General features: G+C 49.2%; 2 protein-coding genes across 5 annotated transcripts; one reads left to right on the top strand and one right to left on the bottom strand.

The window, feature by feature from the left end:
* The first annotated feature begins 400 nt into the window (after window positions 1–400).
* GTSF1 (gametocyte specific factor 1) lies at window positions 401–8,730 on the top strand. Its single transcript, XM_017838105.1, has 7 exons — window positions 401–529; window positions 2,523–2,620; window positions 4,775–4,901; window positions 5,563–5,649; window positions 6,308–6,368; window positions 7,245–7,326; window positions 8,096–8,730. The coding sequence occupies exons 1-7, from the start codon at window positions 508–510 to the stop codon at window positions 8,108–8,110; spliced, it is 492 nt and encodes a 163-aa protein (XP_017693594.1). The 5' UTR covers window positions 401–507; the 3' UTR covers window positions 8,111–8,730.
* Window positions 8,731–11,866: 3,136 nt separating this feature from the next.
* GOSR2 (golgi SNAP receptor complex member 2) lies at window positions 11,867–26,014 on the bottom strand. 4 transcript variants are annotated; one of them, XM_017838124.1, is made up of 6 exons: window positions 25,924–26,014; window positions 23,755–23,819; window positions 21,820–21,928; window positions 20,338–20,470; window positions 17,491–17,631; window positions 11,867–14,614 (listed from the first exon to the last, which is right to left on the bottom strand). In XM_017838124.1, the coding sequence occupies exons 1-6, from the start codon at window positions 25,950–25,952 to the stop codon at window positions 14,453–14,455; spliced, it is 639 nt and encodes a 212-aa protein (XP_017693613.1). In that variant the 5' UTR covers window positions 25,953–26,014; the 3' UTR covers window positions 11,867–14,452. The 4 variants fall into 4 exon arrangements, with proteins under 4 accessions (XP_017693613.1, XP_017693615.1, XP_017693614.1 ...); XM_017838126.1 differs by having other exon boundaries at window positions 23,755–23,815; XM_017838125.1 differs by lacking the exon at window positions 25,924–26,014 and adding an exon at window positions 25,643–25,720.
* Between the last annotated feature and the right edge of the window lie 380 nt (window positions 26,015–26,394).

Raw genomic sequence — 26,394 nt, 5'->3', positions numbered from 1 at the left:
TGTCCAGGTCCCTCTGCAGAGCCCTCCTGCCTTCCAGCAGATCAACACTCCCCTCCAGCTTGGTGTCATCTGCACATTTACTGATGATGGACTCCATCCCCTCATCTAAATCATCAATAAAGATATTAAACAGAACTGGGCCCAGCACTGATCCCTGGGGGACACCACTGGTGACCGGATGATGGTGACAGCCAGACTGGCTGATCTTAAAGGTCTCTTCCAACCTTGATGATTCTGACTCAAAGGACGTCCAGGGTCAGTTCAGAGCCAGCGCCCGAGCCTGCAGCTGGTCCAGTTAAAAACAACAGCACCCTGAACGTGACCCACTCTACGCGAACCCGCGCCTTCGGGCCGCACAGCCCACACTGCCCCACTCCCGCGGGGCCGGGCCGGGCCGGCCCTCATGGCGGCGTTGCCCCGGCAACCGCGGCCTGGCGGGAAGGGGAGGGCGGAGCGGCGGGAGCGCCGTAGGTACAGAGCCGGGCTGGGAGCGGACACGGACCCGCCATGGAGCTGGAGGAGGACATGGGTGAGCTCAGGGTCTGCCCGGGGGAGGCACACGGGGGGCAGTCGGCTGCGGGCAGGGCCGGGATGGGATTCACTCCCGCGGGCTCTCCCTCGGTTGTTCCAGTCCCGCTGCCGGTGGGGTCCGGCCGGCGGGAAGGGGGCAGTGAAGCGGCTCCCGCCGGGGGTTGCTGTGGATGTGTTTCCGTGCGGTGGGCACGGGGACAGGGACAAGACCCCAGTGCACGGGGCATGGCTGTGGTGCCTCTGCTCGCTTCAGCCGCCTGTAAATTGTGTCTGCTCACCTGCCCGGACGGTTCTGGGGCTGGCTGGGCTTTGGGTGTCCCCTTCACTTCACTCCCAGCGCGCTCGGTCACGTCTGATGTGGAGCCAGTTCACAGAGAGAAACCTGGAAAAATCTGTGACAAACAGTGCTTAGTCTTGTGGATTCCTTTAACTTTAACAGACAGTACTTAATCCTGTGATTAGCAGTGATAAATAATATATATCTGATATCATATATCTATCAGTGATATTTTAGCCCCGGGAATAAAATAAAGACTGTGCCCGATTTAGTCTTATGAATTCCTTTAACAGACAGTGCTCAATCCTGTGATTGCTTATCACCATAAATAATGTATATCTGATATCAGATATATATATATCAGTGGTTAATGTGTACAAGTGGCTATTTTAGCTGTGGGAACAAAGACTGTGCCTTGAGCAAGGCTGATAAGATGGTGTTTCGTGGCCGGAACAAACAGTTGGAATATGTTCAAGGAGACGAAACTGTGCTTAGGAGGTTTGTGACCTGAAAAGGATAACTGGAGGAACGAGATGTTCCCCAAAGACCCTCAAAAGGCCCCTACTCTAATGTAAGGGTGAGTAAATCCGAGAAGTGATTTAAATATGTAAAAGAATTCTCGGGAGCGTTTAGCACATACCGATGAGTTCTGATGAGTATGTATTAGTTCCCTAGATATAAACGGGTGTGTTAGGAGGAGCATTCCCCAAGCACCCTGTGCCAAAATAAACACCTGCTTTCTGATACTGAAACTACCGTGTTAGAGAGTTTTATTTTATTTTTCGGTGACAAAGCCCCTTGTGGTTGCTCTTCCAGGGGCAGCTGGGCCAGTGCAAAGGCAGTTTGATTCTCAGCTGCCCTGAGGGGCTGATGCAGGTGAGGTGCTCAGAGGCAGCAGCACAGCCCACATGGAAACTTAGAGCTGTTTTACCTCTTGCATAATCAAATCCTAAATGTCCTAAAAGCCTGAGCAACAAGAATGGCAGACCAGAAAGAATGGAGCAGCCTGGTCTGGTTCCCTGGTGTTGTATCCCATGTCTCCTGGCTGCCTCCTCCTCACTGAGAATATGGAAAGTGTGAGGTTTTATTAATATTTACATTTTAATATATTTTATAGACCAAAAAATATGGGTGGAGTCACACTGCTTCACTGTTCAGTGCTTTGATTCTTCAGTAGTTTTGCTGGTTTAGTAACTCCTCAGCTCCTAAATTATTACATGACATATTAAAAACTTCATTCTGAGTGACGTGAACTATGTTGGGCTTCCTCTGAAATGAAACTTAGTTGCCTACTGTTCTTCCTCCAGCAAAATGAGCTGTTGATGGAAAAAAAATTGGTTCAGCTCCTGAAGGTGCTGGTGGGTGTGTTGTGATCCCACTGATCCTCCTCTAGGAAGCTGGAAAAGTGCTCCTGGCTTTCCCTTGGAGTTAGGGTGCTTTCCTTCCTAATAAGGGAACTGAAAAAGTTACACTCAGTGCTACTGACTCTCCTCTGTTTTGATTGATGTTTCAGTCATGAAAACTCTGCATTTAATTAATTTGCTTATGCAAATCAGGTGCCTGCCTTAATGAGTGGTTTCAAATTAAGAGCAACTGGTTTGACTCTGTCAGACCACAACCCTGATGTGGTGGGGTGGGGTTTTCCCCCACTTGACTGTGTCAGTGATTCCTGTCTTTGTAACCAGGTGCTTTTCCCTGTGTTCTGTTCCATCAGATTTGTTGGACCCAGAGAGGTTGATCCAGTGTCCCTTTGTCAAACAGCATCAGATCCGAGCCTGCCGCTTTCCCTACCACCTTGTGAAGTGTAAGGAGGTGAGCTGGGCAGGGGCTGGGGATTCTGGGCATGGAAACGTGCCCTGTATGTTCTCATTCCTGCTGCAGTTCCTGACAAACAGCCTTGGTTAGCCTTTATTTCATAGAACTTCATGATTTGTTTAGTAACAGCTTCAGGCACCCATTAATTCACACAACACCAGTCTGGCTCTGTTGGAAGGAGACAGAGATTGCTCATGGTTAGTTCAGATTCTAGTCCCTTCCAACAGCTCACAGGGAGATCAGATACATTTTTCCACTTTCAGTATGAGAGAGGACTCGGTCACAGTTCTGTGCACCCCTCCTGGCTCCTCAGAGCAGGAGGTCTGGGATGTTGCAGTTCATTCTTCCAGTGCTGGGAATGCAGCTGCACAGCAGGGCTGGGGAGTTTTGTTTTGCTGATAACTATTTCATGGGCATCTGGCACAAACTGCATGTCCTGGGCTCAGCACATTTGGGAGAGGTTTATTCCCCTCTTTGTCTTTTATCTGGAATTTGAATACAAATTATTTCACAGGAAGCATTCCTTCTCTGTTGTCCTCATGGTTGGGTTTCTTTAAACCTTCCTGAGATTTGGGTTTTTCCTGAGACCTTTGGAAACCTGATTGTCCCTTTTTAAGTTTGCCAGTGTGTTTTTAAACCAGTAGAGCAGTGCTATGCCTTCCAGTTAAGGTGCAGTTGTAGGCTCTGTGTCCTGGTATCAATACAATTAAATCATTTTGGTGGAACTGGAGCCTTAAAAATATTAATTAACTGGTGGAAGTGGGGGCAGAGGTAAGTGGCAAGTACCAAGCATTCAGGAGGGCTGAAATTTTCTTGTTGAGCCCCTGCAGATTTTGGCAAGAGCGTGCATGTGAGCTGGGTGAACAGTGTTGGCAAGTAAATGTTCATGCAGGTTGGTTTTGTCCTGACTGATGAGCAGAGAGTTTTGACAAGTTTCCTGGTTAGGAGGATGAGGTGAGACAGTGATCACCAAGCAGACACAGTTGGTGTCTGAGTAATTAGCAGGAGAAGGGCTTTGGGTTATCTATCTGAAGATGCCACAGTGGTAAACATGTGGGTGGAGATTGTCCCTTTGGCTTGGGACAGGTTTGTGGAGCTTCCTTTGCATACCTTATGCATAAAATCCAGTTTATGCCTCCCCTTCCCTCAGCCCCCCATGGCTCTGTGCAGGACACAGTCCTGCCCCAAAGGGGACACTGCAAGATCCAACAGAGCAAGTTGGGTCCTCTTGGCTTGAACTGTGTTAGAATCCTGCAGTCATGGAATGGTTTGGGTTGGAAGGAACCTTGAAGTTCATCCAGTCCCACCCCCTGCCATGGGCAGGGACACCTTCCTCTATCCCAGGTTGCTCCAAGCCCTGTCCAACCTGGCCTTGGACACTTCCAGGGATGGGGCAGCCACAGCTTTGCTGGGCAACCTGTGCCAGGGCCTCCCCACCCTCACAGGGAAGGATTTCTTCCCAATATCCCATCCCTCTGGCACTGGGAAGCCGTTCCCTGTGTCCTGTCCCTCCATCCCTTGTCCCAAGTCCCTCCCCAGCTCTCCTGGAGCCCCTTTAGGCCCTGGAAGGGGCTCTCAGGTCTCCCTGGAGCCTCCTCTTCTCCAGGTGAACCCCCCCAGCTCTCCAGCCTAATTTCCCAGTAAACCCTCTATCACTTGGAGGAGATAATTTGCTGTAGTGACAGCTGAGCTCTGCCACTAGAACTGGTGCTTAGGATGAAATTGTTGAATGAGAATCCAGGTGGAAACTACCAACTCCTTGGCTGTTCTGAAGGGTTTAGGGAGTTTCTCTGCCTTCGTGCCTGCTTATTTAAAATACATCTGAATGGGTTACCTTTGCCTAATGTCTCTCCCTTGATGGCTTTAAAATTTGTGCTTTAAACCCCTTGCAGCCCTATCACCAGAAAACTGGAGGGAGTTGACTGAGGGTCTGTTCCACTTCAGTCAAAGGTGGCTCAGCGACTTGTGTTTGGAAGAACAATCCCTGTGGGTCTTTAGGGAGTGTCTGACATTGTGATTTCTTGTTTTGGCTTATATTTTTTTAAAGCAACACCACAAATATCCCAGTGGCTTTTTTGCCTTATGGATTAACAAGAGATAAGTGAACTTACAAGTGATGTGGCAGATGATTTTGGTTTTTCCCTTGCCCAGAGCAACCCAGAAATTGCAAAGAAATTGGCCACGTGCCCGTTCAACGCTCGTCACCTGGTGCCTCAGGGCGACCTCAGCAACCACATCATGAAGTGCAGCGACCAAGCCCTCATGGAGCAAGATGTAGGTGAGAGAACCTCCCTGCTCCCAGGTGTCTGCTCGCCCTGGGGACTGAGATTTCTTGGTGTAAGGATGAATTGTGGAATAACCAAAAAGTGGGATTCAAACTGTTGTCTGTGGTTCTGTGTGACACACCAGCCTTGGAGAAAGTTGATCTTATGTGCTTGGGTTTCTTAGGCAGTTTCTTGAGATGCTCTGAGTAGGCCTTGCACATATTTTGTTACCAGGCTTGTTGAATAGAAAGGTTTTACCAAAAGCCATGCAGGAAGTGCCTCTGGCAGGAGCTGGGATGCTTTAATGACCACAAGGATGGGCCCTTCTTCCTTCAGAGCTGATCCCCCTGTAACTCCTGCCACACTACGGAGCAGACAGAAATTTTTTATCTTCTGTAGAGCTGCACTGAGGCCAGCAGTGATGCCTGCATCCATGGCAGAAGCTTTCCCCTTTGCTCCAGCATTCCCGCTCAGAGTTTCAGGGAGCAGAGTCTTCTCTTGTTCCTTGAAAAAGGCAAACTCAAAGTTGCTGGATTTCAGCTCAGTCCCTGGCTGTCCTCAACCTGTTTGCCTTGGGCAGGGCTTCCTCTGCAGCCAAGGGATGTGTCACAGCTCGAGCCAGAGCTTCCGTGGATTTAAGGATTGGAGGTCACTGTGTTTTCTCTCTTCCCCAAGTGAGTAGGTTCTGTGAGCCCCCACAGGAGCAGGTGAAGGATGGGAGCACGTGGCAGGCACCTCCATGTGATGAAGACTGGGAAACAGGTGAGGACCTGTGCCACACTGCTGCCTCCTCTCTGGTCCTGTCCTCCACAAGGCCGGGGATGCTGCTCACTCAGGTCTCCCTTGTAGGACACCTTGGTTATGCTCATTCCTAAAAACATGGGTCTCTCCACCCAGCAGGCTTGTCTTGCTCTGGAGAACAGTCTAAAATGCTGCCATGGAGAGGGATTTCCAAGCATCCCCTCCTTCCATATAAGCTTTTGTACCGTATGTGCAGTGATGACAATGGAAACATGATAGATAACTCTTTGAGTTCCTCAGTTAAATGGCAGCAAACACATCCGTCATAGATCAACTTTTCCTCCCTTTTGAACTTGTAGAAATATGGCAGAGATTCCTGATTGCAGAATCCCAGAATGGTTTGGGTTGGAAGGGACCTTGAAGATCATCCAGTCCCACCCCCAGCCCAGGTTGCTCCAAGCCCCGTCCAACCTGGCCTTGGACACTTCCAGGGATGGGGCAGCCACAGCTTCTCTGGACAACCTGTGCCAGGGCCTCCCCACCCTCACAGGGAAGAATTTCCTCCTGATTCCCAATCTAACCTTGCCCTCTGGCAGTGGGAAGCCATTTAAGCCAATGATCTGACAGTGGTTGCTGGAGTTTCTTGGTTCTGAACCACAACATCTGTTTCCCTTCACAGAGGTGTCGGAGACCTCTAAGTCTGCTTTTGTTTGGGGTGTGCCCAACTCTGCCATAAACAGGTAGGGAATTAGACTTTGATTGCAAACAAAGCAGCATTTGTTTAGAGGAACATTGCAGCCTCCTCCCAGCCCTGCCTGGATGCTGGGCAGGAGCTGCCTTTGCTGCTGTACAGCCCTGGGAGGAGGGATGCTGGACAGCCAATATTCTTGGGCTGCTGGTTCAGTGAGACCTGCTTTCTCCTGTGCCTGGTCTGTACCAGAGAAGGAAGCCCTCAGGAGCACAGATACTGCTCCTGTGTGCCTGTGGCAGGGTGCTCTTCCTGTCCTGTGTGCAGGAACTGATGGATGTCTGGCCAGCGTGCAGGGGAGAAAGGTGCTGGCACCTTGTGGTCCCTGTGAGTCCTTGGGAGCTCCTGGAGCCTGGCAGGTGGGACCTAGGGCCTGGCCAGGTGTGCTGGTGTTGGGCCCTGTGTTTGCAGAATCCTCCCCTCCTGCCCCTTGGAAAGTGTGATCCCAGTTTGGGCTGGGGGAGCTCAGAGCTCAGTGCCCAGCTGGGAACAGAAGGAGCTGCTGTGGCTGGTTTTGCTGCTCCACCAGTGGATCGGGATCATGGGCTGGGTGTGGGATGTGGTGGCACCACCAGAGCTGCCAGAGATAGTTCAAGGTTAATCCAACAGTGGGTTCCTTTAAGGTTCAGCAAAGTCCTGCCCGTGGCAGCTCCGAGTTCTCTGTGAGCTCACCCATGATGTCCTCTCCTTCCATCAGGACTGACAGCAGCACTGTCTGCTTCCACCTCTGGGACTTTTTGGAAACCCTTTGAGTGTTTGGAGCATAGAGAGCTCTCCTCAGCACCATCCCCCACAGCCCTGCTGTAGGAAGATGCAGAAATGTGACCCAGTGCATTTGTGAGGAGTAACCAAAGTCTCTCCATTGCAGCACCACCAGTGGCCAGACCAACTCCCTGCCCTCGAGGATGAGGGCCCCTGAGACCCTCCCGTACACCCTGTCCTGCAGGGCTGTGAGTACTGACCTGTGTCACCTCCAGAGCTGGGGCAGCTCCTGCAATCTCTGCTGCTTTGTGGCTCCCATGGACAGGAGGGGTTGTATTGAACACCTACCTCTTGAGAGCAGCTTCTGAGGGAATCTGCTGCTTGGATCATCCTCTGTGTGCTTTCTTGGATGCATCCTGTGTTGTGTGTTCTCTTTCCCTGTCCTTCCCAGCCCTCCATTCCTGTGATCCAAGTTAAGGCAGCACCACTCCTTGGCCATGTTGGCTCTGTCTCTCTAAACAAGCCCCTCCACACCATCTCCATCATCCCCTTTCACCCTGCACCCTCCTCCTGACTTAAACCAAACTTTCCTTGCTTTGTGCTCTGCTCACTGTCAGGCCCAGCTAAGCCAGAACTGAGGCTGCTTAAACCAGCACTACTGGGGGGAAAAGCTCTCAAATTCCACCTGGGAAGGAGCTTCCTGTGTGGAAGTGTCCAGTGCTGAAATCACACTGACTAGTAGTTGCCAGTAGCAGCAAAGCAACAGCTTAAAGATCCTTTGAGGAATGATTGCCCTGATTCCCACTGGGAGCAGCTCCAGCCAGTGCTCTGAGGGCACTGCAGGCACGGCTCCTGCACAGGCAGGGGCTCTGCACTCACCACAGGGTTGGGCTGAATTAGCCTTGTTGCCAAGGGGACAAGTGCTGCCTCTGCAAGGGCCACTGTCCCTTGGGGGAGTGGGGGAAATTGCTGTGTCTTTCACCATCTCATGCCAAAAATGTATCTTGTCCTTTCCAGAATTTGGAGTATTAACATCTCATCCCTCTGGAAGGTGAAGGATGAAGGTGAAGGCACTTCCCAGCAGGAAGTGCCTCCCTGTCTGGGACAGGAGAGCTCCTGTAGATGACAGACCTGCTCTGGACCTGGTGGCAGGACTCTCTACACTTGGCTTTTGCTGCATAACATGTTTCTTGCAACGTTTGGACATGTGAAACTGTCCTTGGTTGCCAGAGGTTTCCCCAAGTGATTTTTTTAGTTTACCTTCAGTTGGTGACTTTGGTTACTTTTATTAAATAGATAGACTGATTAATTTACAGGGACTCAGAAACCTTTCCTACTCAAACCCAGGCCCTGTTAACACCCCCTGAACAGGAAAAACAGGCAAGTCTCTGTTGTTCCACCTGTCAAATAGCAGGTGATGATCTGGGAAGCTGTTTCTGTTTCCTCCAGAGACTGGGAAACAGCAGCAGAACCCTTTGGAAGGGGTGATGGTCTTTAAGGGGGGAAGGTGAAGAAATGGGTGATTTTAAGTAGGGGAAGTTGTGCAGAATTGGAATTCTTTTAAAATTCTGTCAAGTTCTGTCAAGGTTCTTGTTGGCAATTTAGAATAAAAACATTTTAAGTGTTCTGGGACTGCTTTTCTTGTGAGTCAGTAAGTGCTGTCCACCTTGCCTTTGTTTATTTTTTGTCACTTGGAATGAAAGTGGTGACAAATGCCAGCTGTGATTGTTTCTGGTTTGGCAGCAGTGGTTTATTTGCAGGGTTTGTGGGCCAGAGCACTACAATTTTACAGGTAAATGCCATAATTGGGCCCCATTACCCCGAGCTCCTTTAATTGCCAGTGGGTGAAAGCCTCACAGAGCCTGGTGCTCCTGCCCTTGGGGCTCACCCTTGTCTGTCCTGGGAGGGGATGAGCTCCAGGTGCTCCTGCTCCCAGGAGGGACATTGTTATCCCAGCCCTGGGAGAATCCAGTAGCCCAGCCTTTCTGGAAAGGACCAGGTGGGCTTGGAAGGTCATGGTTGTGACTTCAAACATCCCCAGGCCACAAGAACTGGGGGGACCATGAGAAGGGGCTTTGTGTGTAGGGTGGGTGCAGCCAACCTGAGACAGAGCTCTGAGATCCCATATCCCAGGGAGCTGAAATCCTGTATCCTCCTGGGCATGTCCTGCACGTGCCCCTGCCTGGGAAGGGCAGGAAGGCCATGGCTGTGGTGTTCCTGCAGTGCTTTGGGAATGCAGGGTATAAACCCCAGGGTGACCCTCCAGCATGAGGAACGTTTAAAATCCTGATATCTCTCACTGGGCTCTTGGCTCCCTCTGGGTGTTTTGTAGTTACCACAGAGTATTTTTAAAGCCTGTCCCAGGGCACCTCCAGAGTGAGAGGGAGAAGTTTGATGTGACATATTCCTGTGTTAGACCCTCAGTCTCCTGTGCTGGGCAGGTTGTGCATCACTGGAGCTTTCCCCCCATTCCCTGGAGACTGGATGTGTCCCTTGGCAGGAGCTGATGGGATGCAGAGTCACACCAATACTGGTTTTGGTTGGAAGGGACCTTAAAGCCCACCCAGTTTCACACCCTGCCACGGGCAGGGACATCTTCCACTAGCCCAGGTTGCTCCAAGCCCACTCCAACCTGGCCTTGGACAGTTCCAGGGATCCAGGGGCAGCCACAGCTTCTCTGGGCAACCTGTGCCAGGGTCTTACCACCCTCACAGGGAAATTTCTTCCTAACATCTAATCTAAATCTCTCCTCTTTTAGTTTAAAACCCTTCCCCTCCTTGTCAGTGTCTGTCTGTGTAAAAAGTCCCTCTCCTTCTTTCATTATCCCCCTCTAGGCACTGGAAGGGGATCTAAGGTCTCTCTGGAGCTTCTCTTCTCCAGGTTGAACAGCCCCATCTCTCCATCTGTTGCCACCAGTTCTCCCTTCTGGTGTATTGGGAGCGTAAACTCTCCTTGGCTTTTCCATTCTGCCCTGTGTCCTTTGCCAAGTCCTGTTCCATCTGTGCCTTGGCTTTTCTGCTCCTGCTGTAGAGATTCCATCCTGGCCCAGGGCAGCAGAGACAGCCAAGGTCTCTGACAATATCCCTGCCCTATATTTGGGGATTCTGGTACCATTTCCATTCCCAGTGGGCTGTAGTTTCTCCTGCCCATTTCCAGAACTGTGGTATGACTTATTGTTCTTCTCTGATCTCGCCACTGGTTTATTCCCCCCTCCCCCTCCTTTGCTCTTGGCCTTGCACCTCTAAGAGGAGGCACAGAAATAACCAAGAGTTGTGGAACAGGAGCCCAACGATGCCTGGGAGGAGGAGGAACAGCTCGATGCCAGGAATCCCTCGGGATGCCAGGAATCCCTCGGGACTGCAGCACCTGGAGCCGGTGAGTGCAGAGAGCTGAGGGGCTGGGGAGGGAAAGGCTTCTCACCCACAAGTTTGGGAGACAAGAGCAGGGCAGGAGCACCCTCTGCAGAGACTGGGAAACCACGACACCCTCAGGCTCACGGTGTGACTCTTGGGGTGTCCTGTGCAGGGCCGAGGGTTGGACTTGGGCGATCCTTGTGGGTCCCTCCCAAATCAGCATATCCTGGGATTCTGTGACACCTCCACCTGTGGGTTCTGTTATGGACCAGGGGAGACATTTCTCTCCCCGAGCTGAGACACCCAGCGTTGTTATTCTAGTCCTGGGTTGTGTTTTGCACTAAAGGACGTTTTTTAATCCCCCCCGCCTTGTACTCGGACATTCCGGGGTTAACATGAGGAATCAGTGTAAGGGGAGAGGCACAGAGCAGGCTTTGCTTCCCGGCCAACTCCAAACATCCTCCGGTGCTTATCTGCACTGTCTTCCTTCTAAATTAATTCTGTCCTACCCAACCATCATCTTTATCACCCATTATCTCCCTCTCGATTCTATACTGTACCCCCATTTCACGCTTTTTAACTGCTCAAATACTCACCCGATTGGTTTGTTTCAAAAGCTTTTCCCTCTCAGGTTTAATTGTCTTGATTTAACCCCACCCAGAACATCCCACAACCATTCCCTCCCTGCCCCGGCAGGGATGGGGGGGCAGGGATGGGGGGCAACGAAGGGGACAAAAGTAAAACCTGTGGGTCGAGATAAGGACTCGTTAATTAAATTTAATAATTAAAACTATTATTTTTTTATTATTATTTTTAAAAAGCAAAGGGACAGAGGAGTAAAACCCAAGAGAAACAGAGATCAAAGCCCTTCAGGGGCCCTGGAAGGGACACGGTGCAGACCCGTCCCATCTCTGCACCCCCTTCAGACCTACAGCACTGACGACTTCCTGCATTCTTTGCTGGATATTTTCTTATTTAGTAAGTGTTTTGTAGCTCTGGGGGACTGGAATTATTTCAAAACAGAAATTAATAGCAAGAGGAAGATAATCCAACCCCTTGATCTCACATTTGAAATCCACATTCTCTTTATCAACAGCCCCATTTTGCCCTCCAGGTTCTTCCTTCACTGCTCTTAACCAGAACCCAGAGAAGGGGCAGCAGGACAGGGGGTCTCCCGGCCCCCAACCTGCATCATCAGCCCCATCCCTGGGGGCCTTCGGCTCCTTTTGCTACCAAAGAATTCCTACAAGCCCCTCCCAACCCTCCCTGGCTTTGACCCCGAAGCAGCATCGATCCCACTCCGAGCTGGCCAATCCTGCTTCCACCTTCTGGGAACTACCCTTCCCCTTGAGCTGGGACAGGGCTCCTGACAGCCCCAAACTGGTCCTGCTGGTTTATCTGGGCCCCAATGTGCTGGTCAAGGTAAAAAACCTTCATCGTGGCTGAAAAAAAAATCTTTATTCACAGAATATCACATGAATCACATCATGTCCCACCCCCACTCCTTTGTGTATAAAATACTGGTAAAAAGGTTTTTTTTCCAGAGGCAAGTGAATTCCCAGAGTGTCCCCTCGTGGGAGAGCAGCTCATCCCAGAGCTGCAGCAGCAACACAAGCAAAGCCAGCAGAGCTCCAGGTCCGGCTCATTCCCCATCCCAGGGACCCCGATCCCACCCCATCCCACTGCAGTGGAGGCTTTCTGGGGTTTTACACAACACCCCTGAGAGCACTTGGCTTTCCAAGTCCACCTTGTACTTCCCGTGCAGTACAACCGTGTTTGAAGTCACGTGTCCTCAAATCCAGGTTCCCAGGGGGTTCCTCCAAGCCCCTCATCCACCTCTGGATGCAGGGGACAGCAAGGACACTTGGCTCCCCGTGCAGGGACAAGGAGACTCCAGGAGGCAAAACAAATTAACAAGGAAACATCTACTGAAATGCCAAACTGGGCTCAGAAACAGAAAAAAAATCCAGTTCCAAATATTTTATGGCTCCCACCCCAGCCCAAAAGGAAAGAGATTGGCCAGAGACCCACCTCTGTGTGAGACAAACCCTCCTACAGCAGGTCACAACCACAGAAACTTTAAACAATGACAACCCCAATCTCTGAACCCCAATCTGTCAAATCAAATGGAATTGGAGCAGTTCACAGGAGACAGAAAGAGATTTCAGGGACCTCTCACAAGTGCCCAGCTGCCCTGCCAAGTGACCTCCCAAGGGCACCACAGGAGGAATCCATCAGATTTCATACTCAGAATAAATCTAAGCTCAATTTGGATTTAAGGTTTAGATTGCAGAGCAAGATAGATGCTCTGTCACTGCCACAATTCCTCTTTTCCTTTTAATCCCCTCCTCCCTTGGGCTCAAATGAAAACCAATTCCATGCCTGCTCTGCCGAAGTGTTTCCTTGGAAAGCCTGGACAAAGAGGGAACACAGAGCAGGACACACCTCAGAGGCATCAAGCCCATGGAGAAGCCCATGGGCTGGGGCAGCTGATCTGCTCTGGGAGCTCTGTGTGGGCACAGCAGCCCAGCACAGCCCCGGGCTCACTGAAGTTCATTTTTGGAGTTATTTAAACCGTTTCTCCCAGTTTGCAAAAGGCTACATGATAAAAGCAAAGAGAGAATGCAGAACTTGTGATCTGTCACTAATCCAGAGACCCACAACCACTCCAGACAGAAAACAAGGAAGGAATTGCCAGCACAAGGCCACATCATCTGGATATGACACCTCTGTGCTGCCGCCAGACATCAGGGAATGCTCCGGACACGTTGGGATGGGAATGGACCTGAGGGGTGATCGAAATGGACGCTGCCCAAAATCCCAGGATGGCCCCTCTGACAGAACCCCCAGGCTGCAGGGAAAGCAGGGCTGGATTGGAAAGAGGCATCTCCCAGCTCGGGGTTGACCTGTGCCAGGGAACTCCCCTGAGCACACGTGTCCCAGCCAAGTGTCTGTGCCAGTAACTCCACGGGTGCAAAGGTAACCTGGAGCACACCCTGCCCAAGGATGGGGGATGTGACCATCCCAAGGCACAGAGCTTGAGGAACCACAGCTGCCTGTGACAGGCCTGTTGAGCTCATCCCACTGTCCCCATGATGTAAAGAGCAGCAGGGAGCCTGTCCCAGCTCCACGAACAATCCCACACCTCCGTGGAGCACAGGGGGACTCACCTGCTCCATCAACCCCAAAGTACCAACTCCAGAGCCCAGAACCCAAGCAGCACCTCAGGAGCACAGCCCATCCATGGGGATGTTCACCAGCATCAGGAATGTCCCCCAGTTTTGGAGGCTGGATTTGGTGGGAGGCCCAGGGATGTGCACCCGCCTGGAGGAGGCAGGAGCACAGCACTGACCTTGCCCTGGGAGCAGAGGGGCAGAGAGAGGTACCAAACACCCTGAGGTGAGCTGAGCAGCACTGCAGCCTCAGCCAGGAGATCTGTGCTGTTTGATGCTGTGTATAGAGTTAACTGAGGTTTAACTGTGCCCTAAGACCTCTCCCCACAAACCCTCCTCCTCTTCCAAGCAAATGGTGGATCTGCAGATGGAAACCCTTCACTCCCCAAGTCTTTCTGCACACTCAGGCCACAGGCCCAGGGCCACAAACCCTGGGAAGTCTCTGTGCCCTTCATGCACTGCCAAGTGCAGTTCAAGGGTCAGCTCTGGCCAGCACAGGAGAGATTCACTTGCAGCTTCCACTCTGCATCCTCCTGTCCCTGTGCCTCCAAAGGGACATTCCTGCCTTGCCTTGCTGGGCACGATATTCACTTCTGCTTCCTCTGAACCAGATCTTCAAACCTGCAGACATGAGGTGAGAGCAGTAAAGGCCAGGGGGTATTTTTACAGGGCCATTCTCAATTACAGTGTCCCCAGACACATCCAGTTCCCGATGTGCTTTCCACGTGACATGTGTCCAGGTGGGATTTGTAAACTCTGAAGTCCATGGGAAGGGCTCATCCAAAGCAGCACCCAGAGGGAAGTCCAGTCCACGTTGCTCCCAAGGACTGTGTCTCTGGCTCAGCAGCTCATGTGAGGTACTGCACCACGAGGAACATGATGACACAGGTCACTGCCATCCCCCCCAGCATCAGGAACTTGTCCTGGAAGGCGCGTTTCTCGATGAGCCTCATCACCGTGTTGGACAAGCCCAGCATGTTGGCAACATCCAGGATCTTCTTGTGGGTACCCTGAGAGCAAAAACACACCAAAGACACCATTAACCTCCTGGTCTGACACATATTCCACAGCCCAAGAATGTTTCATCTTGGGTGGTGAGGGATGGATTCTGACCATGGAACCATTTGACAGGGGGAGGCCACAGAATCCTGGAAATAGCTGCAGGTTGGGACTAATTAATTCACACACATGAACAAAGATGTGCTTAAAGACACAAAACAATCTGTCTGGACAAACACACAATAAAAAGTGTCTCAGAAAAATGCACTCCCTAGGGAGGATGGGGTCTAAAAGGAGCTCGCAGCCTGTGTGCTCCCGGGGGGAACTGCCTTGTCCCACCAGGACAAGGGACCCGTCCCTCACAGTGGCTCTGGGTCATCCTTGGCAGAACAGCCCCTTCAGGAAGCTGTAACTGGTTTCATCTCTGAGCCAGGTCAGAAGCACAGATTCCCATCACACTGCTCAACTCCGTGCTTGGACTTTGAAATAAAAACTTCAGCTTCTCTTCCCACAGTCCACTGTATCTTTGGTCTCAGAAGAGTAAAAATGTGAAAATTTGGAATTGTTTTGAACACAAACCTGACTGAAGTCAGAAAAATCTCCCTAAGGACTTTTAGATCAACAATATCAGGCACACACGCACAAACAGCTTCTCAATCCATAGAACATACAGGTTTGCAACGAAAAATGACAGAGTTTCTTCTGTTCAGGGTTGTGCAGGTACTCGGGCCCTGCACTGAAATCAGGTTGGGTCTTTCCAGTAACACATCATCACACTTTCCCCCTGCATTTCCCACACCTCACATTAACCAAATATAAAGCTTAGAAATAAAATAAAATGATAAAAAGTGAAAATTCCTCAATTCTTGCAATCATGGAACAGTGGAATTGTATAATTAGAACAGTTAAAGTGATAATCTGGGAATACTTGGTCCATACCTGTCTATTTATACCAAATAAGCACAAATTTTCAAAGAATAAAGGTATTAGAGAGTGTCCAAAGGAGGGACATGGGGATGGGGAAGGGTCTGGAGGGCCCACACGAGTGGCTGAGGGCACTTGGCTTGTTCAGCTGGAGAAGAGGAGAATGAGGGGGTCTGGAGGGGCAGCTCCAATCTCTGCTCTCTGTGAGCAGGGACAGGACCCAGGGAAGGGCTGGAGCTGTGCCAGGGAGGGTCAGGTTGGATCTCAGGGAAAGGTCCTTCCCCCAGAGGGTGGTTGGCACTGACCAGGCTCCCCAGGGCAGTGGGCACGGCCCCAAGGCTGCCAGAGCTCCAGGAGGGTTTGGACAACACTCTGAGGGACAGGGTGGGATTGTTGGGGTGTCTGTGCAGGGCCAGGGGTTGGACTGGATGACCCTTGGGGGTCCTTTCCCATTCAGGATAGTCCACGATTCCACATTAACCTATTCCCCTCTGTAACTGTCTCTTACAGCAGCTGCTTCTGCCAGATGTTATCAGGCAACAAAGCCCTGTCAGTGTATGAAAAGCTGGGTAAGGGGAAAAGGAACATAAACAGATGTTTCCTCACCTGTTGAGGAAGAGGAAATATCCCCCTGAAAACACAAGGACACAATGGCCCCAAAGCACAGACCTTGGGCAGAGACCCCCACCAGTTCCCTGCTGCAGAGCTCCCCCAGGGCACAGGCTGCCAGGGGAGACAGGGCACAGCTCCCTACAGGAGCCCCATGGGATCCCACAGGAGCAGAACCCCTTTCTACCCCCCAGTCCTGCCCCCAGACAACCCAGTGACAACATTCCTCTGCAATGAATGAACACCCCACCAAGTTTTCTTCGAGTTGTTCTAGTAATTGACTCCGTATAAAAACTAATCTCTATTCAGTGAACAAGTGACCTGATCCAAGAAGCCAAATCTCATCTTGGAAAGGACCTGGCCCCAAACTCTGCTTTAATGCCTGCAGGTGACATCTGTGGTGCAGGGACTGCTCACCAGAGTAGGGAGCAGAAAAGGAGCTCCAGCCCTGCTTTATCCCCCATGCTGGTCCTGTCCAGGGCTTTGGGAGAACCACGAACCTGGAATTCTGTGACCAGGACAGCAAAGTGCCCGTGTGTGCAGCTCAGCTCCCTGAGTGTGAGCTGCAGTGCAGGCCAGGCTGTCACTGCCTGTGACACCAGGGACATTTGATTCCTGACCAAAACAGGAATTCATGTCACTGAAAATGCCTAAATCCTCTGGCAGATACATCCCAAGACAGACAACAGCAGTTATCCCCATCAGAAGATGACTACAACACACAAAAGGATTTCCCCACATTTTTCAGAAATTCAGTTTCTCCCCACACAAATTAAAAAAGTTTTTCTATCTTTGAGCTGTTCACTCAAAATATAACATCACTTTGAAGAGCCTTTAAGATAAAAGGCAAATATTTGCTCTTTAGAGACTTGCAGAAATACAGCTGAAATGAGCAGTGTCTGGGGAGGGAGGGATGTTGAGGTGCATTATCTTTATTCCTGAGGTACATTATCTTCATTACTGAGGAGCATTACTTCTATCACTAATCTCACACACAAGTGCTTTACAGCAGCTCTGAGTGATGTTCATCTGAACCAACACCTGCCAGCCAGTTCCTGCCCCTTCTGAACTGAACTAAAACCAACAACCAACCAAAGGAAAACAAACATAAGGGAATAAAACACAAGATTCAGCACTCCAGATACTGCCCTGCAGGGGAAGGCCAGCCAGGCCCGGAAAGACCTTAAAGATATTACTAAAAGGATGATAAAATGTAAAGATTTCAGGTTGTTTAAATGAAGTCTGGGCCTTTCCAGCACCCTCAGCTCGAAGCAACGCATGGATTGATTCTACAAAGGCTGGTCATCATAAACACAGAAAAACGTGGGGTCTTTGGTAAAAAACAATGCCCCACCTTTAAGGTGACTCTCTGGTCCCTCAGGCCCTGCAGGATGTTGGTGCCACTGCCAATAAGCTCATCCATGCCTCGGTGGGCACTCTGCAGGGACTCGTTATACTGCAGGGTTTCGTCGATCGGGATGGTGGTGGCAGAGTCCTGTGGGGAAAGGCAGGGACTCGGTTACCTGCTCACTCACACTGCCCACACCCAGCACACACCCCCCTGCAACACCCCAAGGGCTGGGGGGACTGGCTGCAAAACAGCTTTTCCATCAGGATATTTAACACAACACTGAGTGAAAACAATTTAGAGAAGACAGGGAGGAAGCCGAAGGGCAAAGCTGATCAGTTGCTCCACTGCAATTCCATCTCAAGGATAAAGGGATTAAAAGCAGAGAATTTTTATAATCTCATTCTATGAATCTTTATGATCTCAGTTTATGATTTATGTAGGAAAGGGTTATTGCAAGACAGAACATCAAAGCTACAGAAGGTGTTTAACAAGAAGTCATTTGATCACTGCAAGTGAAAGATTTGTGGAACATTTCCCACCATGTCTCTGAGCGACAAAAGGCCTGAAAAACCCAATGTTTGGAGATGATATTCCAAGTACTTATGACATGGCAGTGAGGGTGAACAGACATGGGCCTGGTTCCCTGAGCTCTGGCTCACTCATCACCCAGGGCCTCAGAGAAAAAAAATAATTAAAAATTTACATTTTTCACATTTTTTCCAGAAAAGATGCATTTGCTCAACAAGGAACTAGGAATCTTGAAATGGACATAATGGGATAGAGCTCTAATCTGGACTGCACAAGTGGGCAGAGGATGCGATCACTTGTTTCTGTCAAAGGCCCCCAGTTCAATCTTCTCTCTCTTCCAGAGAGCAAGGAAATGGCTCATCACTCCCACACTGGTTTAGAGCAGGAATGGTGACACTGGTAAGTGTGGGAACACTGATCCCTGCTCCCAGGGACTCAGAACAAGAAGGGCCCAGAGGCAGAATTCCTGTCTGCAGCATGTGCCTGTGAGCTGCAGGTCACACCCAGGGTACCCAGGGAATGTGCTCTGAGCAGGATCTCCAGTTCAAACCCCCGAGGTGGGTGTGAAGATGCCCTGCAGGATCCAGTGCAGGGGCTGCAGTGCCCAGGCTGACTGTGAGAGAAGGAGAGCCAAGGACAGTGCCAGAGCCAAGGACAGTGCCAGAGCCACGAGGGCCTGGGGAAGAGGCTGTGCCAGGACACACACACTGACCCACTGCTCAGGAAGCACCAGGGCTGACACAAGTCTGGGAGCAGAAGCACTTGGATTGGCATTTAATGGCTCTTGTTCCACAGATTTAATGACCTTCAAATCAGCAGGGATTTCATTTCCTACACAAGGGGCTCTTTTCAGACACTATTAGGCAGCAATGAAAATGTGGGAGTAGATTTGTGACCCCCCTCCCAAGGAGATGAGATGGCACCACAAGAGCTTTGATTTGCTCTTTGGGGTTTTCTCCAGAATGGTACAGGGCAGGCTTTGAAGACCACTTTAAACTCTGAATTAAGCCAAATGTTCAGAACAGCTTCCAAAAACTGTTCTGGATGTCACAGTGACTTCCTGAGGATGCCCCAACACTCAGTTGACATTGCCATTTAATAGAATAGGGGAGTTATGAATATGAACTGTGTAACTTCTAACCAAAATAAGCCAACAACTGACAAATAAATCCTCATTTTCCTATTAAAATGTCACTTTAAAGTCACATTTTTGTAGCAAGGTAAAAAGAAATACAAAATAATCATGTGTTTTCTTTCCTTTGAGACACATTTCAAGATCTAAAGGAGGAAAAAAAAACAGTTTGCTCTATATTTTGCATCTGTAAGCCAGCTATTGCTCTTTAAAACTGTTCCTCTAACACACGTTTTAACAACGAATTTTCCTGTAGGAAAACTTGTCCCTATTTGCAGAGGAACACCAAAGTGTTTAAAAATAAATCAGGTTTCAAATCCCAGTGTTCCTTTCTAGCCTTGTTTAACATTTTGAAATAGCCAACAAAATACCAGACATCATCTTTCTGGCAGGCTGTGAGAAGTGCATGGAACTGCCCAAATCTCAAGCAAAGAGGATCCCCCACATTCATTCTTCCTGGCCCTAACAGTGACTGACAACACAGATACTGAATGCTACGGAAGGTGCCTTTAACAAAAAAGGGAAGAAAAAACTTTTAAAAATAATAATGATTAAAAAAACCCCAAAAAAACAAAAAACCACAAAACAAAACACAAAGACCCCCAAACAAAACCAAGACTAACTTTTCAGCTGCAGAAAAGTGAAATCTGAAAGTGAACCTACATTACTCAGAGCGAAACTCCTCCAGGAATTTGCACCGAGGGGACTTCCCAGCAGAGGAACTAAGAATTAGCATGAACAGGTGGAACATGTTCATGTTATTACAAACTTTTGACTCATTTCTAGGCAAAAAGCAATGGTTTTGTCCCAGCTGTGTGATTTGTATTTGGATAAGTAGCAGTTTGCTGACATCTACTGTCAGCAGGGTGTATAAAGTCAGGCTTTTCACAGATCTCAGGATTTGACACAAATCCAAGTAAAATGTACCCTCATTCACCCTTTTGCAACTGCCCTATAAAGCCAGGTGGGACTGCACTGGATAAAACAGGAGCAGCAGCTTCTGGAGTCTTTTCCTGCTGTGTCCTCACAGCCATGTGAGAGCTGTACTTTATCCCTACATTGTTATCCTTCTCTGCCTTTACTGACACAGCAGCATCCAACTGCCTGAAGCTGCTCTGCCAGCCTGCAGCTCCTGGAGCACAGAGAGGTGAACCACACGTGTCTCCACCGAGGTGAACACACATATTTACATTGGTGGTGAAGGTCCTGGCCAGCAGCTCCTCCCGCTGCCGCTCCTGCTGCTCCCGCAGGTACCGCCGGTGCTGGAAGTTCCTCAGGGCCGTCTGCAGGTGCTGCACATCATACTTCAGCTGGTCCACCCTCCTGGAAAGGACCAACAGCAGGGTGAAAACACTGCTCTGTGCTGCTGGTTCTCACAAGGACAATGCAGCATTACCAGGTAACACGGACTGATGGGTTCTACTTCTCCAGAAGGACGCAGGACGTTCGATACCAGGCCAAAATTCCACACTCACGTCTTCCCTGCCTCGCTTTTCTACCAAATAGGTGATGATTTAACAAGTGATTATTTATTTTAATCAATTATTTAGCCTCCAGGCTAACAACAGAATGTGAAGCAGAATTCCTGAGCTGTCTCAAAGTATTTCTGACATTTAACAGCTTGCTTTGAGCAAAAAAGTGCAATAAATACACAGGAGAGCTAATGGGCAGTCTCAGCCATCCTATCCCATCACTAGTCTCTTCAGGAGTTATACATATCTATTTCTCATATAAAACAGATTTGGAAAGATGGCAGGTTTTCTATTTTATGATCCTCATTCACACAAAAGATGAAGCTTTCAAGCTTCATTAATTAGCACCATGTTCTTAAGTTTGAATATTTATTAAAAGAAGATTGAAAGTCAGTGGGCAAAACAGGAGACACCGCAGACATCTCCACTGGGCTGAAACAAATCCTGTCCAGAACTCCTGATCACATGTTTGATAATGTTTAATGTTTGATTACCATACTAGATAACTGATTACCTCGATTATCAGACTATCCTGGTCTGGTGGAAGGTGTCCCTGCCCATGGCAGGGAGTTGGAACCAGAAGATCTTTAAGGTCCCTTCCAACCCAAATGAGATTCTATAAAGAAATTCATGACTACTTCACATACTGACCTCTATAACACATGAAATCTACCCCTACTGTCTACAAGGGTGTTTTGGGACATCAATAATTGAATCACAGAATTAATTAAGAACAGCAATTCCTGATGTCTGTGGTCCAACCAAACCAGTGCTCACTTTAGAAATCTCATTTTAGTCACCAACAGCCAGGACAGTGGTCCAGAGAAAATGACACCACCTGAAGGAATGTTACTCCCTACATCCACAAATGCATTAAAACCAAATATCATACAAAGTGGAATTTTATTTAAGCCTCCAAGTGGATGTTCTGCTCATCTGAGAACAGAGCCACAACTCCAGCTCCACCACCAGTCTGGACTTGAGGATCTCTGAGGTCTTTTCCAACCTTAATCATTCTGTGGTTAAATGCAGGAAAGCAATTTTGTCTCTGTGCCTCAACTCTGCTACTGCAGAGCACAGAGTAAGTTATGCAGAGTACAAAAGCTTCATACAAATCAAAAGGCAAAGGACTTCAATAAATTTAATTAAAATAATTACAAAGACTCCCCTGCCCAATCAGAGCCAGGCAGGTGAACTCACAGCTTGGCATTCTGCCTCTTGTTGGGAGGTTCTTTGCTGGACAGGATTTCCAGGCGTTCCAAGTTGCTGAATATGTTGTCTATTCTTGCTTGGATCTCGTTTTCCACTACTGCAAGGAAATAAAAACATCATTTGATTTGAATTAAAGAACTGCAGTCTGATGAAGGGAAAAGCTCAACAGCATTCAAAGCTGTACGTAAAACCTGAGAGATGCAAATCCTTACTGGATGAAAATCAGATAACAGAACTATAAATATCATGAAATACCACTTCTTTAGCTCAGTAATTTGACACTCTCACCTTTCCCCCCCTCAGAGAAGGCAGCTAGGAAAACCCCATTCAGCAGAACCCAGAAAAGCAAAGAGCACACATGACCCTGTTCTTTGCCCCTGGATCTCCCACAATTAAAGAGTAACAAACACATCTACACACACAAATCAAATTGTCCTAATTCTTCTCTCCATCATTTACTGCAGCTAAACTCAACAGAAGAGCACCCAGGAGAGCAGACAGACAGTTACAGCAGCTTTTCTTAGACCAAACAACACTATTACAGGATTTTTTGAGCAAGGAGGGACTATTTGCTCAAAGTTGGAAAAGGCAAACTACAAGTTTGATTTCCTGGCCCCTATTCCTGCTCCTCAGCCACAGATAATCCTTTTCCCATAAATTCTGAAATACACACTAATATCCACAGCACTATCTGTATCTTTATATATGTATAAATAATCAGTATGTTCATTTACTGACCATGTAAGATGTACATAATCCTATCTCTTGAAAAGGTCTCAAGCAGCAGAAGCAAGATAGGAAATCATATTCATTTTCAAAATCACACCCAGGGAACAGCAGTCTGGGAATTCTGGCAGTGTAGGCAGAGTAGCACAATTACCACGAAAACCAGAATCAGGATTTAAAGTTGTTATTTTTGGCTTGGATAGTAATCACAACCCTTTTTAGTGTAAAGTCATACTTCACAAGAATATTGAGAGTAATAGAAGTCAATGGACATGTAATAAATGCATCCAGTCAGAGCAGTGTCCTTTCACTCAGGAGTTCCTGGTGAAGCTCATTATTAGTGACTCAAGCAGGAATTAAGGCTTCAACCACAGGTCCAAAATACATGGGCCCATTCTGCACTGGGGTAAAAAGTCCTGCCACACATATCAGAGCATTTTATTATCAGAGTCATTTATGAGCACAGGGTTATAGTCCAGATTCACTGAGGCAATTTCAGACCTAATGGTTCTGCACATTTCCCACAAGCAGATGGAATCACAGGTTCTGACTCTGATACAGCAGGAATTGTCAGAATCATCCTGCTTGAATCCCAGCCTTTTCCCCAGAAGCAGCACTGAGCATCTTCAGGGGAAGGCTGTAGTTGGTGGATGCTGAGGGAATACCAACAGCAGAGCAGGCACAGCCACACCCCTCACTTTTTGGGTTCTAACAAACCAGCCCAGTAATGCTGTGGATGTGCAGCTCTGCCCACATCAAGCTGTTTATTAATTGCACCTCCACGAGGGCAGTGATGGGGGCTTTTAACCCAGTTATGGTGCACGGCCTCCAAACACACCCTGACCACGAGTTCCAAAATCCAACAGCACCGAAACTCTGGAACTCCCACATCAGGACATTACAGAGGCACCCACAGTGAGCACTATTTGTCAGTTAAGGGATTTCAACAGGAGGATGATTTGAAGAAAATTCTTGTTCCATCTTTTTCCGCTCTGTCCTTCTTACAAAACATCACCTTACTGAAGTTAAACACCAAAATAATTGTAACGTATTCCAAACTGGTGCTGTGTCTCCAGCTGATCACAATGACTCAAGAGCCAAATTTGTCCCAATAATGATTGCAAATACAAAGATAAAGCTCCCAAGCTAAGTCAGCTCAGTCCCTGGGTGGGACTCTCCTCACTAAGAACTACTCACAGTGTACTGACTCCTTGTCTGAAGTCTCCAGGCGCCCCATGTACGACTGCACCTCATGGACCTGCCTGTCAGGAGACAGAGGAAATGCAGTCAGGGACAGCTACAAAGTCATTTTTCAGTTTTCAGCTTCCTTTATTGAAAAGTACTTTTCAGAACAGAGCAGGAATCAGCACCAGTGTTCAGTGCAGACAGCCCATCACTGACCACCAACACAGGTCCACTCCACGAGCACTGCAGAGTAACTTCATTTAAGCACAGAAATCAAGGTGAAGATTATGAAAAGCACAAAACAGCTTTTCTACAAGAAACAGCTGTTCTGCCTGGAGGTGACAGTGGGGAGATACCTGAGAGCACAATGGCACAGAAGGTGAATAAGGAATGGTTTTCACTGTCCTACAACATATAAACTCAGAGGCATCAAGTGAAGTTAAAAGCTTAAAATTATAAGAAAGTACTGCTGCTGGACAAGCAGTGGCAAACGGAAACAAAGAAAAAATACTAATGGTTGCCAAATTCTTCTGTTTCAAAGCCCCAAGCCTCACATTTCTGGGAGACTGGGACAACATTACACCAAAGTATTCCATATATTTGTCCATTTTTTACTGTGTTTCCCAGAGATCTGCAGTTGGGCAATGCTGAAACAGTCCTGACCAGAGAGACCTGCAGCCAAACTTGGTGTGACCAGTCTCACAGCTGGTCACTATTCAACTTCAATAAAGGCACTTCATTGATGGTTTTGATTAAACTTGATATTTACAAAAATATCATGACCTTTTTTAAAAACGAATTTTAAGAGACCAGAATCTTGGTCATGTTAGTGGTTCTTTCATCTGATAACCAAAGCACAAATGTTTCTGAAGCCAGACTTTGGAAACCAACTTACAGAGCACTAAAACATTTGTTCTTCAGTTATTAGATTTTTAAATAACTCTCAGAGCTGCCTTCTGAACCCTGACTCTGTGCTGCTGAAGAGGGGATGTCCCAAGTACAGCAATGCTTGGAATTAACTACAGAACCAATTCAACACCCAGTACCCTGCAATCCCACACTTGTTCTATAGTTTTGTTTTCAACCAGTTCAATTATCACCCCACCTCCCTTAAAAGAGCTCCAGAAAGCAGCAAATTACCACAGAAATTTGGAATATTGGATTAAACATGTCCTTCATCCTCTTTCACACAGAATCACAGAAAATTCTGAGTAGGAAGGGACCTGTGAGTTATTCCATATGGAGTAACAACAGAGCTGCAAGATTTTTTTGCCTCATTTTGCAATTTTCACACCACTCCTCCCTCCACAGATGGGCATTATCCATGAAGTGTGGGATTTATCCTCAAGGAGCTTCCACAGGTGGTTCAAACTGCAGCAGCAGGACACCTCAAACCCTACTGCCCCAAAAACCAATATGAACGAGCATCCCTTAAATGAACGCACATTAATTAACAGAGAATAATTAATAATTAATTAAGAGGTCCCCCGTGGCCCGGGCTGAGCCCTTCAGGGCTGACGTGGAGGCAGCTCCTGGGAACTTCGAAATGCTTGATCTTGTAGTATGGACTTGAATGCTTTACAGAACACAGGCCTTTCCTGATTTCTCAACACCCCCACACCCCTCACACACTCGTTGCTGTGCTGGTACAGCCCTTCAGAGCTGCCAGAGCCCTGCTTCCCCTCACGCACTCGCTGGTTGCTGGCACACCCCCACAGCACTCACGCACCTCTTGTTGTGCCGGTACAGCCCCTCACACCCCTTGTTCCCCCTCACTCACTCCCTGGTTTGCTGGTACAGCCTCTCACCCCTCACGAACTTGTTCCTGTGCTGGTACAGCCCCTCCTGTTTCCCCTCACGCACTTGGTGTGCTGGTACAGCCCCTCTCCCCCTCACGCACTTGTTGGTGTGCTGGTACAGCCCCTCTCCCCCTCACGCACTTGTTGGTGTGCTGGTACAGCCCCTCTCCCCCTCACGCACTTGTTGGTGTGCTGGTACAGCCCCTCTCCCCCTCACGCACTTGTTGGTGTGCTGGTACAGCCCCTCTCCCCCTCACGCACTTGTTGGTGTGCTGGTACAGCCCCTCTCCCCCTCACGCACTTGTTGGTGTGCTGGTACAGCCCCTCTCCCCCTCACGCATTTGTCGGTGTGCTGGCACAACCCCCGTTTCCCCTCACGCACTTGTTGGTGTGCTGGTACAGCCCCTCCATCCCGCTCGCGCGCCGCTCCCCGCACACGTCGCCCTCCGGCCGCTTCCGCTCCCGCCGCTTCCGCTTCCGGCCCCGCCTGCTCCTCCCTCCGCCCCTGCCGCCGCCGCCGCCAGGGGGCGCTGCAGGACCGGCGGGAGCCGTGAGGGCGGGGGGGAGCGGGCTCGGTCGGGAATTTACGTCCTTCCAGAAATTCCAATTCCGGGGCTCTCCAAGGCAGCCGCAGCTCAAAGCTGCTGCTTCAGACGCGCACCACGCTCAGCGGAGGTGGTGTGAGCCGAGAGAGCTGCCTTGGGGCCGTGGAACTGTGTCCCCTGCGTGGCGTCATGTTCCCAGCCACGGACACCTTCCACCAGCCCAAGTTGCTCCAAGCCCCGGCCAACCTGGCCTTGGACACTTCCAGGGATCCAGGGGCAGCCACAGCTTCTCTGGGCAACCTGTGCCA

The sequence above is a fragment of the Lepidothrix coronata genome, unplaced genomic scaffold, assembly GCF_001604755.1.
Source record: "Lepidothrix coronata isolate B3197 unplaced genomic scaffold, Lepidothrix_coronata-1.0 Scaffold324, whole genome shotgun sequence".
Lineage (NCBI taxonomy): Eukaryota > Metazoa > Chordata > Aves > Passeriformes > Pipridae > Lepidothrix > Lepidothrix coronata.
The sequence above is the reverse complement of the archived record's forward strand: the minus strand, read 5'-3'. Positions and strand labels throughout refer to the sequence as shown.

Excerpts from the sequence above, each read along its gene's own strand:
- GTSF1 (XM_017838105.1), top strand. The coding sequence starts at position 508 with ATGGAGCTGGAGGAGGACATGG. Across the intron at positions 530-2,522 it reads GGAGCTGGAGGAGGACATGG|ATTTGTTGGACCCAGAGAGG; the intron begins GTGAGCTCAGGG and ends CTGTTCCATCAG. Across the intron at positions 5,650-6,307 it reads TGATGAAGACTGGGAAACAG|AGGTGTCGGAGACCTCTAAG; the intron begins GTGAGGACCTGT and ends TTCCCTTCACAG.
- GOSR2 (XM_017838124.1), bottom strand. The coding sequence starts at position 25,952 with ATGGAGGGGCTGTACCAGCACACCAACAA. Across the intron at positions 23,820-25,923 it reads CTGTACCAGCACACCAACAA|GCAGGTCCATGAGGTGCAGT; the intron begins GTGCGTGAGGGG and ends GTCTCCTGACAG. Across the intron at positions 20,471-21,819 it reads AAGAGGCAGAATGCCAAGCT|GAGGGTGGACCAGCTGAAGT; the intron begins GTGAGTTCACCT and ends GGTCCTTTCCAG.